The sequence below is a fragment of the Oncorhynchus clarkii genome, chromosome 20, assembly GCF_045791955.1.
Source record: "Oncorhynchus clarkii lewisi isolate Uvic-CL-2024 chromosome 20, UVic_Ocla_1.0, whole genome shotgun sequence".
Taxonomy (NCBI): domain Eukaryota; kingdom Metazoa; phylum Chordata; class Actinopteri; order Salmoniformes; family Salmonidae; genus Oncorhynchus; species Oncorhynchus clarkii.
This window is the reverse complement of record NC_092166.1, coordinates 20,524,179-20,538,579: the sequence shown is the minus strand read 5'-3', so window position 1 is coordinate 20,538,579 and position 14,401 is coordinate 20,524,179. Positions and strand designations below refer to the sequence as shown.

The 14,401-nt window shown below is 42.5% G+C and overlaps 1 protein-coding gene across 1 annotated transcript in view; it reads left to right on the top strand.

Annotated features, from left to right (window-relative positions):
• Positions 1–14,401, top strand: part of LOC139376071 (bone morphogenetic protein/retinoic acid inducible neural-specific 2) — a 115,238-nt gene that overhangs the window by 57,677 nt on the left and 43,160 nt on the right. Inside the window, exon 5 of the mRNA XM_071118226.1 lies at positions 5,566–5,671. Within this exon, the coding sequence (XP_070974327.1) occupies positions 5,566–5,671 (106 nt within the window). The remainder of the gene's footprint in view (positions 1–5,565; positions 5,672–14,401) is intronic.

The window sequence follows — 14,401 nt, the reverse complement described above, 5'->3', positions numbered from 1 at the left end:
AGAGGACAAATGTCCCATTTGACCTATGGTACACTTCACTGTCATGACCACATACAGTACAATGCCATTATTTGTTATGACACTCCATTGTCCTCAGGATATTGCAAGTATGTTTGAGCTTAGACTACACCGAGAGCAAAATATAACGATAATGATAGCAATATGACATGATCCCAGTAACAGTCCTATAATGTATGCTCAAGCTTAATCTACTTTAAACTGCATTTAACTCAATCTACTTCCATAGCTCTGTTTGGAATGTAAGATTATTTGTCAAAGTCTATAGAGCTACCATTACCATTTTACAGAGTACTCGTACCATCATGTTTGTCAGAAAGTTTCACAATGGGCAGTACTACTTATACAGTGCCTTGCGAAAGTATTCGGCCCCCTTGAACTTTGCGACCTTTTGCCACATTTCAGGCTTCAAACATAAAGATATAAAACTGTATTTTTTTGTGAAGAATCAACAACAAGTGGGACACAATCATGAAGTGGAACGACATTTATTGGATATTTCAAACTTTTTTAACAAATCAAAAACTGAAAAATTATTCAGCCCCCTTAAGTTAATACTTTGTAGCGCCACCTTTTGCTGCGATTACAGCTGTAAGTCGCTTGGGGTATGTCTCTATCAGTTTTGCACATCGAGAGACTGAAATTTTTTCCCATTCCTCCTTGCAAAACAGCTCGAGCTCAGTGAGATTGGATGGAGAGCATTTGTGAACAGCAGTTTTCAGTTCTTGCCACAGATTCTCGATTGGATTCAGGTCTGGACTTTGACTTGGCCATTCTAACACCTGGATATGTTTATTTTTGAACCATTCCATTGTAGATTTTGCTTTATGTTTTGGATCATTGTCTTGTTGGAAGACAAATCTCCGTCCCAGTCTCAGGTCTTTTGCAGACTCCATCAGATTTTCTTCCAGAATGGTCCTGTATTTGGCGCCATCCATCTTCCCATCAATTTTACCCATCTTCCCTGTCCCTGCTGAAGAAAAGCAGGCCCAAACCATGATGCTGCCACCACCATGTTTGACAGTGGGGATGGTGTGTTCAGCTGTGTTGCTTTTACGCCAAACATAACGTTTTGCATTGTTGCCAAAAAGTTCAATTTTGGTTTCATCTGACCAGAGCACCTTCTTCCACATGTTTGGTGTGTCTCCCAGGTGGCTTGTGGCAAACTTTAAACAACACTTTTTATGGATATCTTTAAGAAATGGCTTTCTTCTTGCCACTCTTCCATAAAGGCCAGATTTGTGCAATATACAACTGATTGTTGTCCTATGGACAGAGTCTCCCACCTCAGCTGTAGATCTATGCAGTTCATCCAGAGTGATCATGGGCCTCTTGGCTGCATCTCTGATCAGTCTTCTCCTTGTATGAGCTGAAAGTTTAGAGGGACGGCCAGGTCTTGGTAGATTTGCAATGGTCTGATACTCCTTCCATTTCAATATTATCGCTTGCACAGTGCTCCTTGGGATGTTTAAAGCTTGGGAAATCTTTTTGTATCCAAATCCGGCTTTAAACTTCTTCACAACAGTATCTCGGACCTGCCTGGTGTGTTCCTTGTTCTTCATGATGCTCTCTGCGCTTTTAACGGACCTCTGAGACTATCACAGTGCAGGTGCATTTATACGGAGTCTTGATTACACACAGGTGGATTGTATTTATCATCATTAGTCATTTAGGTCAACATTGGATCATTCAGAGATCCTCACTGAACTTCTGGAGAGAGTTTGCTGCACTGAAAGTAAAGGGGCTGAATAATTTTGCACGCCCAATTTTTCAGTTTTTAATTTTAAAAAAAAGTTTGAAATATCCAATAAATGTCGTTCCACTTCATGATTGTGTCTCACTTGTTGTTGATTCTTCACAAAAAAATACAGTTTTATATCTTTATGTTTGAAGCCTGAAATGTGGCAAAAGGTCGCAAAGTTCAAGGGGGCCGAATACTTTCGCAAGGCACTGTATGTATCCAAGCTAACTGGCAGACAGCAGAACCATCTAAATAACATTATGAAGCACCGGGAATCAGTGTTTAAAACTATGTGAAAGGATAGACAGTTTAACACTCACATTAAGAAGACTTCAACCCTGCAGTGCTGTAAGACGAGAAGCTGCTGGTTATTCCCTCCGCAAGGCTATCAAACAAGCTAAGCGCCAGTACAGAGACAAAGTAGAATCTCAATTCAACGGCTCAGACACAAGAGGCATGTGGCAGGGTCTACAGTCAATCACGGACTACAGGAAGAAACCCAGCCCAGTCACGGACCAGGATGTCTTGCTCCCAGGCAGACTAAATAACTTTTTTGCCCGCTTTGAGGACAATACAGTGCCACTGACACGGCCTGCAACGAAAACATGCGGTCTCTCCTTCACTGCAGCCGAGGTGAGTAAGACATTTAAACGTGTTAACCCTCGCAAGGCTGCAGGCCCAGATGGCATCCCCAGCCGCGCCCTCAGAGCATGCGCAGACCAGCTGGCCGGTGTGTTTACGGACATATTCAATCAATCCCTATACCAGTCTGCTGTTCCCACATGCTTCAAGAGGGCCACCATTGTTCCTGTTCCCAAGAAAGCTAAGGTAACTGAGCTAAATGACTACCGCCCCGTAGCACTCACATCCGTCATCATGAAGTGCTTTGAGAGACTAGTCAAGGACCATATCACCTCCACCCTACCTGACACCCTAGACCCACTCCAATTTGCTTACCGCCCAAATAGGTCCACAGACGATGCAATCTCAACCACACTGCACACTGCCCTAACCCATCTGGACAAGAGGAATACCTATGTGAGAATGCTGTTCATCGACTACAGCTCGGCATTCAACACCATAGTACCCTCCAAGCTCGTCATCAAGCTCGAGACCCTGGGTCTCGACCCCGCCCTGTGCAACTGGGTACTGGACTTCCTGACGGGCCGCCCCCAGGTGGTGAGGGTAGGCAACAACATCTCCTCCCCGCTGATCCTCAACACTGGGGCCCCACAAGGTTGCGTTCTGAGCCCTCTCCTGTACTCCCTGTTCACCCACGACTGCGTGGCCACGCACGCCTCCAACTCAATCATCAAGTTTGCGGACGACACAACAGTGGTAGGCTTGATTACCAACAACGATGAGACGGCCTACAGGGAGGAGGTGAGGGCCCTCGGAGTGTGGTGTCAGGAAAACAACCTCACACTCAACGTCAACAAAACTAAGGAGATGATTGTGGACTTCAGGAAACAGCAGAGGGAACACCCCCCTATCCACATCGATGGAACAGTAGTGGAGAGGGTAGCAAGTTTTAAGTTCCTCGGCATACACATCACAGACAAACTGAATTGGTCCACTCACACAGACAGCATCGTGAAGAAGGCGCAGCAGCGCCTCTTCAACCTCAGGAGGCTGAAGAAATTCGGCTTGTCACCAAAAGCACTCACAAACTTCTACAGATGCACAATCGAGAGCATCCTGGCGGGCTGTATCACCGCCTGGTATGGCAACTGCACCGCCCTCAACCGTAAGGCTCTCCAGAGGGTAGTGAGGTCTGCACAACGCATCACCGGGGGCAAACTACCTGCCCTCCAGGACACCTACACCACCCGATGTCACAGGAAGGCCATAAAGATCATCAAGGACATCAACCACCCGAGCCACTGCCTGTTCACCCCGCTATCATCCAGAAGGCGAGGTCAGTACAGGTGCATCAAAGCTGGGACCGAGAGACTGAAAAACAGCTTCTATCTCAAGGCCATCAGACTGTTAAACAGCCACCACTAACACTGAGTGGCTGCTGCCAACACACTGACACTGACTCAACTCCAGCCACTTTAATAATGGGAATTGATGGGAAATGATGTAAATATATCACTAGCCACTTTAAACAATGCTACCTTATATAAATGTTACTTACCCTACATTATTCATCTCATACGCATACGTATATACTGTACTCTATATCATCGACGGTATCCTTATGTAATACATGTATCACTAGCCACTTTATACTATACTATGCCACTTTGTTTACATACTCATCTCATTTGTACATACTGTACCCGATACCATCTACTGTATCTTGCCTATGCTGCTCTGTACCATCACTCATTCATATATCCTTATGTACATATTCTTTATCCCCTTACACTGTGTACAAGACAGTAGTTTTGGAATTGTTAGTTAGATTACTCGTTATTACTGCATTGTCGGAACTAGAAGCACAAGCATTTCGCTACACTCGCATTAACATCTGCTAACCATGTGTATGTGACAAATAAAATTTGATTTGATTTGATTTGATTTGATTTTACATTTTTGCAAAATGATCATCTCTAGTATGTGAGCCACCTTCTCCTCAATGCTCTGTCAACTCAGTTAATCATCCAGGAGAGAGTGGGATGTGCTTGACCTGTCTGTGTACGTGCCTTTAGGCTTTGTGGTTGCAATAAAACCTCTGGAGGAGGAATTAAATATATTGTCTTATGGTAATGCAGGGTGACCATGAAGTACTTCAATTTAGTCGGAATATATTGCAGTCTTATAGTTGAAACAGATTCAACTGACACAACTGTAGTTGAAACATGTTCACAGACACCTTCACAGACACACCAGTAAGACGAATGCAGTATAGTTCACAATGCATAGCATGTATTGTTGCACTGACTTGGTATTGTTTGACAGGGGTCAATTGAAAAACAATATTTTACAATGAGTAATTTGTAAAATGCCATATTAATTGAGTCTATTGTAGCTTACTGGCAGCATTTCTTTGACAATAAATACAATCTTACTCCTACATAACTGCAAGGGAGAATTGGAAGGAGATTTGCAAGGGAGGTTTATATTGATGGGTGAGATTTTATGAGGACAAAGTGACATCACATCATTTGTAAAACATAATTTACTGGTCAAAATTGCTCAGCCAGAGGCATATCGTTAGTATTATTGCTAGTTCTCCCATCATTAGCCTATACTCAGAAACCAACATCTTTCACTATCGTGTTCTTGTACATTCTTCTCATCCAATAACTAACTGCACTCTTAGAAAAAAATATGCTATCTAGAACCTAAAAGGGTTCATCGGCTGTCCCCACAGGAGAACCCTTTAAATAATTACTTTTGGGTTCCATGTAGAACCCTTTCCACGGAGGGTTATACATGAAACCCATAAGGGAACCAAAAGGGTTCTCCTATGGGTACAGCTGAAGAACCCTTTCAGAAACTTTTTTTTTTTTTTGTAAAGTCTTATATGTACAGGATCTTGCTTTTTCGATTTTTGAGCTCCCTACTACTGTATATTATTCATAAATCATTCATATTTCAATGACAGGAGTTGCAGGGGCATGTTTTATTTTTTTCAGATTTCTCCTGGCTTTTGGCAAGATAGCATTTTTTGACAGATGTGACATCTGAAAAATAGTAAAGATGATTGGTTCTCTGACTATCGTCTCAGATGAGTGCAGAAGTATTTTGGTATGGTTAGAAACCGCCCGTACTGTTTACTTTACTGCCAGAAACGGGAACAAACAGGTGCATGATTCACCAGTAATAAGGCATTAAAATATCTCCTTGTTTCCTAGGTAACAGAAACTAGGACTGGGCCACTTGGATGCAGTAACTATGACAGCCTTGATTCTGTTAGCTCTGTCTTGGTACACAGTCCTGAAAATAAAATACATCTAAAAGGTAAGCTATTTTACTCCTTTCTCAAAATGGTTGGACTGTGTTCTACTATATTTGTGTATAATCATAGAAATAGAATGAATAAAACTGTCTTGGAAGCTCTAACCCTGGCAATTTGACTGGTAAGAGCTGTTCTTTGGCCCGAGGCAAAGCCTAGGGCTGGGAAACAGCCCTTAGGAGGGAGTTATCACATGATAATCCAGGGGTTCGAGGGCCTTATTGCTTTTATAAAACGGTTGCCAACATATATACATAACAAAAAAGATTAACGACATTTTACAAAAATGAGTAAATTAGTTTTTATACATCCTTCCACTAGACAATATAGTCCGGGCAAAAGTCAGTTGTTAGTTCTGAGGTTCTGAAGTTTCTAACCAATGAGGCTGGTCGTTAATTCTATTCTTATGTTTTTGACCCAGTTGTTGATTCTATTAATTGCACATTAATAGAATGAATTACATGCCAACAAATCATTGGCATGTAGCTAGCTAACAGAGGTTCAATGATTACAAGATACTTAAAAAAAATATTTAAAAATAGGCAACAACAAGCTAGCTGATTGTCGGGTCAATAAGATAGTTATGGAGGATAGCTAGGCTAACATTAGTTCTCTTTTGCTAGGTAGTTAGCCAACTACAGCTAACACGCAATCACATCAAGCAGCTGAAATGACAGCAAAGTATGTGCATTTTCATTTGTTTTACCTTTGTTTCTATTGCCAATTCTTTGGATATATACATTATAAGGATCCTGATAAATGAATTCACCTGGATCAGAGAAGCTATCATTCACGTTCATATGCAGAGCACGGAGGAGATTGCAAAAAAAAAAAAAATGCAACATGTTGCGCAGGTCGGAAAGGCACACAGCGAGGCTTATAATAACCCTGCTGTACCAAACCAAATGCTAGGCTAATAGAATGGGGAAATAATTGTCTAGACACTTTTGTCCATGAAGTTTATAAATTGACTGGCTGGGCTATGGGACAGTGGATGTGCATTGATAAATCTAATGGAACTGATACAGGCATTACCCGTTGAATGCGGGAATTGTGGTGCTCTAACTCCCTGCTACCAGCGTCCAGGATCCAAACAACCAGTTTTATAAGATGCAGTAATTCCCATGGTATTTTGGAATGTTCTATTAACTGATGCTGGATTGCCATGATAATGTAGAATGTTCATTCAAATGATGCTAAATGATGTGGCTCATGCAGTGCCAGAGTGTTATTCAGAGCGTTATCAGATTGTCCTTTCGCAAATTCAGAGTGTTTCGCTCTCGTAGCGTTCAGAGCGCACACTGGACGCTCTGCACACTGGACGCTCTGGCCGAGGAGTTGCGTTCTGACCTCTCAACGGGAGTCAAGCACCCAAGCTAACAGGCTAACTTTGCATAGCTTGCTAGTTACTTCCAGACACAAATGAGAGAACACCTCACTTTGACCATTTTACTTGCCCTTAATGGTGCACAACTCCAGAATTTGTGGAGTCGACTCTTCTTCCCGATTCCCAAAACACGCTGAAATGGAGGCTCACACACATAGACACCACCTCATGATTGCAGAGTCCTACTAGAAAGATTACATTTGCGTTCTAGAGGACAGACATGAGCATGATGCTGCCCATTTTCTCACCAATTTAGCCTATAAAAGTCATTTTTGTTTGAATTTAGAAGGTGATGTGTAGGTACTAGAATATTTCAGTGATATTTCTGCTGTGTGCAGCCTTGACTGATCCCATGGGATGATGCGACGCACTCAACGCTGATAAGCCTATTCTTTGCCATGTTGTAGCCCTATTCGGACAGAAATTACTAGAGATGTTGGTTTTGTAATTATTATCCAAGCATGTGCGTTATTCTAGGGGATGATACACAGGATTCGTTTTTCAAAACTGCCCCTGTAATTCCACATTTTTTCAAATTGAATTGACTCTTATGGAGGTTTTAATTGTAGGTGTGAAGATATCTCAATGTCATGTTTAGATGATAATAGGCTAGCTACACTGATAACTTGTGCTTGGCTGCCAAAGGTATAGGTCTACCTTTAATATAAACATTCATGAAGTGTGATTATAATCATTATTTTAATGATCCATGGTCGACGTCCTTCCTAATAATAATGCCCCAACATCCTGCTGATTTGAGCTGCTGAACCGTATTTGCACTTGACTGTGTTTATGGATGAGAAAGTGAACTTGCCATTTCCAATACGTTTAGCGGGGATGCTTTGCGATCAATTGCCGAGGACAAGGCTCTCCAGCCCTGTTCGTGGATAGCTACCATCCTGTAGGTTTTCATTCCAACCCTAATCTACCGCGTCTGAATCAGCAGCCTCCATTGGCTGGTTAATGAACTGAATCAGGTTAGTTACAACTGGGTTTGGAGCAAAAACCTATGAGAAGGTAACTCAAGAACAGGGTTGGAATGTCCTGACCTAGGACACCAACAGTCAGCCAGGTTTTCATAAAATAACATATAGGCACATACAATACCTTTTATTGCACATTTAGGCCTAATTAAATTGATGCATTCGGTGATGTTCAACTTCAATTCACTGGCACTATGAAGAATAGCTTAACCATACTAATTGATAGCCTAATATATACTTGAATATACTTTTCGGGAATTTACGAGGCATTGCTAGACAAGATATTACTAGATACAGATTACCAAGCATAGTGGTTGCCCTCACTGGCTCGCCTGCTCCTCTTTCTCTTTGCTATGAAAGATTCTAGTATGTGTTTGGTCTTCGGTCTGTTGCATGTAGAAAAAGCTCAGCCTACTCATTGGTAGCCCCTACTTTAGGCTAGTGAACTTCCATTAGACATCGCAAGCCAATAAATTGAAAAATAGAGCATTTAGATATCCTATAGCCTACATCTTTTGATTACAGATGCTCGGACAGTCTGCCTAACTGTTGCTTGCCTGCATAACTTCCTGGAAATGCACATCCCATCCCATCTCTCTCTCCCTCGCTAGCTCGCACTTTCTTTACTGTGAGAGATACGATCGTTTGTGTTCTCGAAGTAGACTACGGCAAATAGTTTCCTCTGTTGCAAAAATACTGGATCTTAGGAGTCGAAGGTTAAGACAATTTAATAATTCCATGAGGAAGTGAAAACAATGTAGATTATGTTCAAAACATCTCAAATAAATGAATAGAATGACAGTAAAGCAGTTACGCTACAGCATGTGTTCGCTGAGTAGTTATCTGAAATTCACTACGATTTTGTTTATTTTTCACTTTGATGGTGAACTTTTTGTGCTGCTACCATTCACTCCCAGTCATTACGAATATGGAAGCTGGTCCCAAAGACTTATGGGATATTAGAATCCTCTTATCTTAACCTGTATATTTTTATCCTAGCTTTTACTTCCTGGCATGAGTGCACTCAAAATGGCTGCCAGCCCACCCATTATTTCCATCATTGACTTGAATAAAGACGCCCTTTCTGTTCATTATATTTTTATGTGTTTAATAATATACTCAGTATGTTCCTTCATCTCATTTTATGGTACAGTGTGTTTATGCTGTAAGACAAATGACTTGGAATCCACAAAAATACTTTTTTTTGCCAGGAAGAGAAAATGATTTACGTTTCAAATGATCATAACTCTTCAACGGGATGTAAGTGATTATTTAGGTGGATAACCTTTACTGCAAACAGTACACTCTCCAGGCAAAGGCTTTGTATTCCCCCTTGTGTTATTCACGGTTCTTTCCAGCTCTGATCTATACAACCAATGCCCTATGATTTAGATAGGTGTAGATCAGTTCTTCAAAGCTAGCAGTGGACTCTAATTATTCACTCCTCAAGACTATTCAAGAAATTCATTCAGACTCCTGCATGATCAAATCTCAGATCATAAATCATATTTGTGAAGCAAGGTTTTTTAAATCCTTGTGTTTGGGATTTTTTTGGTTATGGATTCATCCATCTACTATGGACTAATGCTTTAACGCAGTAAAATAAAATATTTGGTGAAGTCCCAAATGGTACCCTATATTCCATACACGGTGCACTACTTTTGACCAGAGGGCCAAAGATAGTGCACTATATAGGGAATAGGGTGCCATTTGGGATTCTGACTTTGAATGCTGCTTCCATAACCTGGAGAAGCCCTCAGGAGCCCTGGCTCCTAGCAAGTCCAACCAGCAGGTCCATCATGGCTGCACCGGTCCAGAAGGAGAGGCTAGACAATAGGTGATTGGGCAAAGATCAGACATAATGAGGCCCAGATGGCCAGGACACAGTCCAAGGATGGAGGAACAGCATCTCACTAGCCAAGCTGGCATTCCCATGGACACCACAGGGATAGCTAGCAACAATGAATGGTTTAAAGAACCATGTTTTTATTTATTTATTTAACCTTTATTTAACTAGGCAAGTCAGTTAAGAACAAATTCTTATTTAGAATGACGGCCTACGAAAAGGCAAAAGACATCCTGCGGGGACAGGGGTTGAGATAAAAAATAAAATAAAAAATAACATAAAAGTATAGGAAGAAACACACATCACGACAAGAGAGACAAAACAACACTACATAAAGACAGACCTAAGACAACAACATAGCAAGGCAGCAAGACATGACAACACAGCATGGTAGCTACACAACATGACAACAACATGGTAGCAACACAACATGGTAGCAGCACAAAAGATGGCACAAACATTATTGGGCACAGACAACAGCACAAAGGGCAAGAAGGTAGAGACAACAATACATCACGCAAAGCAGCCAGAACTGTCAATAAGAGTGTCTATGATTGAGTCTTTGAATGGAGAGATTGAGATAAAACTGTCCAGTTTGAGTGTTTGTTGCAGCTCGTTCCAGTCGCTAGCTGCAGCGAACTGAAAAGACAAGTGACCCAGGGATGTGTGTGCTTTGGGGACCTTTAACATAATGTGACTGGCAGAACGGGTGTTGTATGTGGACGATGAGGGCTGCAGTAGATATCTCAGACCTATAAATTATAAATTGTCTCAGTATTCTAGCATGGGTAGGATGGTCATCTGAATCAGGGTTAGTTTGGCAGCTGGGGTGAAAGAGGAGCGATTACGATAGAGGAAACCAAGTCTAGATTTAACTTTAGCCTGCAGCTTTAATATGTGCTGAGAGAAGGACAGTGTACTGTCTAGCCATACTCCAAGTACTTGTATGAGGTGACTACCTCAAGCACTAAACCCTCAGAGATAGTAATAACACCTGTGGGGAGAGGGGCATTCTTCTTACCAAACCACGTGACCTTGGTTTTGGAGGTGTTCAGAACAAGGTTAAGGGTAGAGAAAGCTTGTTCGACACTTAAGAAAGCTTTGTTGTAGAGCATTTAACACAAAATCCGGGGAGGGGCCAGCTGAGTAGAAGACTGTATCATCTGCATATAAATGGATGAGAGAGGTTCCTACTGCCTGAGCTATGTTGTTGATGTAAATTGAGAAGAGCGTGGGGCCTAGGATTGAGCCTTGGGGTACTCCCGTGCTGACAGGCAGTGGCTGAGAAAGCAGATTTTCTGACTTTATACACTGCACTCTTGGAGAGAGGTAGTTAGCAAACCAGGCCAAAGACCCCTCAGAGACACCAATATTCCTTAGCCGGCCCACAAGAATGGAGTGGTCTACCGTGTCAAAAGCTTTGGCCAAGTCAATAAAAATAGCAGCACAACATTGCTTAGAATCATTGAGGACCTTTAAGTTTGCATTGACACATCCATAACCTGAGCAGAAACCAGATTGCATTTTTTATTTATTTTTATTTATTTCACCTTTATTTAACCAGGTAGGCTAGTTGAGAACAAGTTCTCATTTACAACTGCGACCTGGCCAAGATAAAGCAAAGCAGTGCAGCACGAACAACAACACATGGAATAAACAAGCGTACAGTCAATAACAGAATAGAAAAAAAGAAAGTCTGTGTGCAAATGGCGTGAGGAGGTAGGCAATAAATAGGCCATAGTAGCGAAGTAATTACAATTTAGCAGATTAACACTGGAGTGATAAATTAGCAGATGATGATGTGCAAGTAGAGATACTGGTGTGCAAAAGAGCAGAAAAGTAAATAAAAACAATATGGGGATGAGGTAGGTAGATTGGGTGGGCTATTTACAGATGGACTATGTACAGCTGTAGCGATCGGTTAGCTGCACAGATAGCTCATGTTTAAATTTAGTGAGGGAAATAAAAGTCTCCAGCTTGAGCGATTTTTGCAATTCGTTCCAGTCACTGGCAGCAGAGAACTGGAAGGAAAGGCGGCCAAAGGAGGCGTTGGCTTTGGGGATGAGCGGTGAGATATACCTGCTGGAGCGCGTGCTACGGGTGGGTGTTGTTATCGTGACCAGTGAGCTGAGATAAGGCGGAGCTTTACCTAGCATAAACTCATAGATGACCTGAGCCAGTGTGTCTGGCGACGAATATGTAGCGAGGGCCAGCCGACTAGAGCATACAGGTCGCAGTGGTGGGTGGTATAAGGGGCTTTGGTGACAAAACGGATGGCACTGTGATAGACTGCATCCAGTTTGCTGAGTAGAGTATTGGAAGCTATTTTGTAGATGACATCGCCGAAGTCGAGGATCGGTAGGATAGTCAGTTTTACGAGGGTAAGTTTGGCGGCGTGAGTGAAGGAGGCTTTGTTACGAAATAGAAAGCCAATTCTAGATTGATTTTTGATTGGAGATGCTTAACCTGTCTAGGAACCCCCCCGATTGTCTAGCCCAGCTGATTTGTACTGGTCCAGGTTTTGCAGCTCTTTCAGAACATCTGCAATCTGGATTTGGTTGAAGGAGAAGCTGTGGAGGCTCGGGTAAGTAGCTGCAGGGTGTGCGGAGCTGTTGGCAGGGGCTGGGTTAGCCAGGAGGAAAACATGGCCAGCCGCAGAGAAATGCTTATTGAAATGTTCGATTATTATGGATTTATTGGTGGTGACCGTGTTACCTGGCCTCAGAGCAGTGGGCAGCTGGGAGGAGGTGCTCTTGTTCTCCATGGACTTTACAGTGTCCCACAACTTTTTGGAGTTAGAGCTCCAGGATACAAATTTCTCTTTGAAAAAGCTAGCCTTTGCTTTCCTGATTGACTGCATGTATTGGTTCCTGACTTCCCTGAACAGCTGCATATTGCGGGGACTATTGCCACAGGATGTTTTTGTGCTGGTCAAGAGCAGTCAGGTCTGGAGTGAACCAAGGGCTATATCTGTTCTTAGTTCTACATTTTTTGAAAGCGGCATGCCAGAGAGAATAGCATAGACATTAAGAAAGCCAGTTTTTCCAACACTTTTGATAAACAATGCAAAATAAAAATAGGCCTATAACAGTTGGGATCAGCTTGATCTCTCCCTTAAAATAAAGGATGAACCATGGCTGCCTTCCAAGCAATGGGAACCTCCCCAGAAAGGAGAGACAGGTTAAAACGGTTGGAGGTAGGCTTGGCGATGATAGCGGCAGCAACCTTAAAAAGAAGAAAGGGTCTAAACCATCCAACCCAGATGTTCTTTTGGGGTCAGGTTTCAGGAGCTCCTCTAGCACCTTGGACTCAGTGACTGCCTGCAGGGAGGAACTTTGTAGCGGGGCAGGGGAAATGAGGGAGAAGCATCGGGGATAGTCGCATTAAAAGGGGTGGGAGATTAGGAAATGTTGGACGGGCAAGGAGGCATGGCTGAGTCAAATATGAATCCTGACTTAAGGAAGTGGTGATTAAAGAGCTTAGCCATGTGCTTCTTGTCAGCAACAACCATATCATCGAACTTTAAGGGACATGGGCAACTGTGAGGAGGAGGGTTTATTCTCCAGGTCTTTAACCGTTTTCCAGAACTTCTTGGGGTTAGACCCACAGAGAGAGAATGCTCCTTAAAGTAACTAACTTTGGCCTTTCGGATAGCCTGAGTGCACTTATTTATCAATTGCCTGAATGAGAGCCAGTCAGCCAAATGCAATTCTTGAGGTGGAGTAACTCTGCAACATCACGGTCGAACCAGGGGCTGAACCTGTTTTTAATTCTAATTTTCTTTATGGGGGGGTGTTTGTTAACAATACCACTGAAAATATAAAAAAAAGAAGGCCCAAGCGTTTTCGACAGAGGGGATCAAGCTGATTCTATACCATTATACAGAGGCCAGTTCATGAAGGAAGGCTTGCTCATTAAAGTTTTTAGCAAGCGTCTATTACAAATCAGGACAGGTCGTTTCACTGAGCAGCCATTACGAACATCTGATAGGCCAAAACGGAAACCTGGGTAAAGCTTGGGTTAGGTGGAGACTGAGAGTAGTAGAATATCACACAATAAAGTCATACGTGGCTTAATGTTCTATTGATAGAAAATATAATGAAGATAAACTATTATGAATACTTTTTTTACAATCCAGTTATTTTCAGCTAATTAAAAATACCATAAAAACACTGGATTTTGGTCAATATAACCACAGATGATGCAATCTCTATTGCACCCCAGACTGCCCTTTCACACCTGGACTAAAGGAACACCTATGTGAGAATGCTATTCATTGACTACAGCTCAGCGTTCAACACCATAGTGCCCTCAAAGCCCATCACTAAGCTAAGGACCCTGGGACTAAACACCTCCCTCTGCAACTGGATCCTGGACTTCTTGACGGGCCGCCCCCAGGTGGGAAGGGTAGGTAACAACACATCCGCCACGCTGATCCTCAACACGGGTGCCCTTCAGGGGTGCGTGCTCAGTCCCTTCCTGTACTCCCTGTTCACTCATGACTGCATAGCCAGGCAAG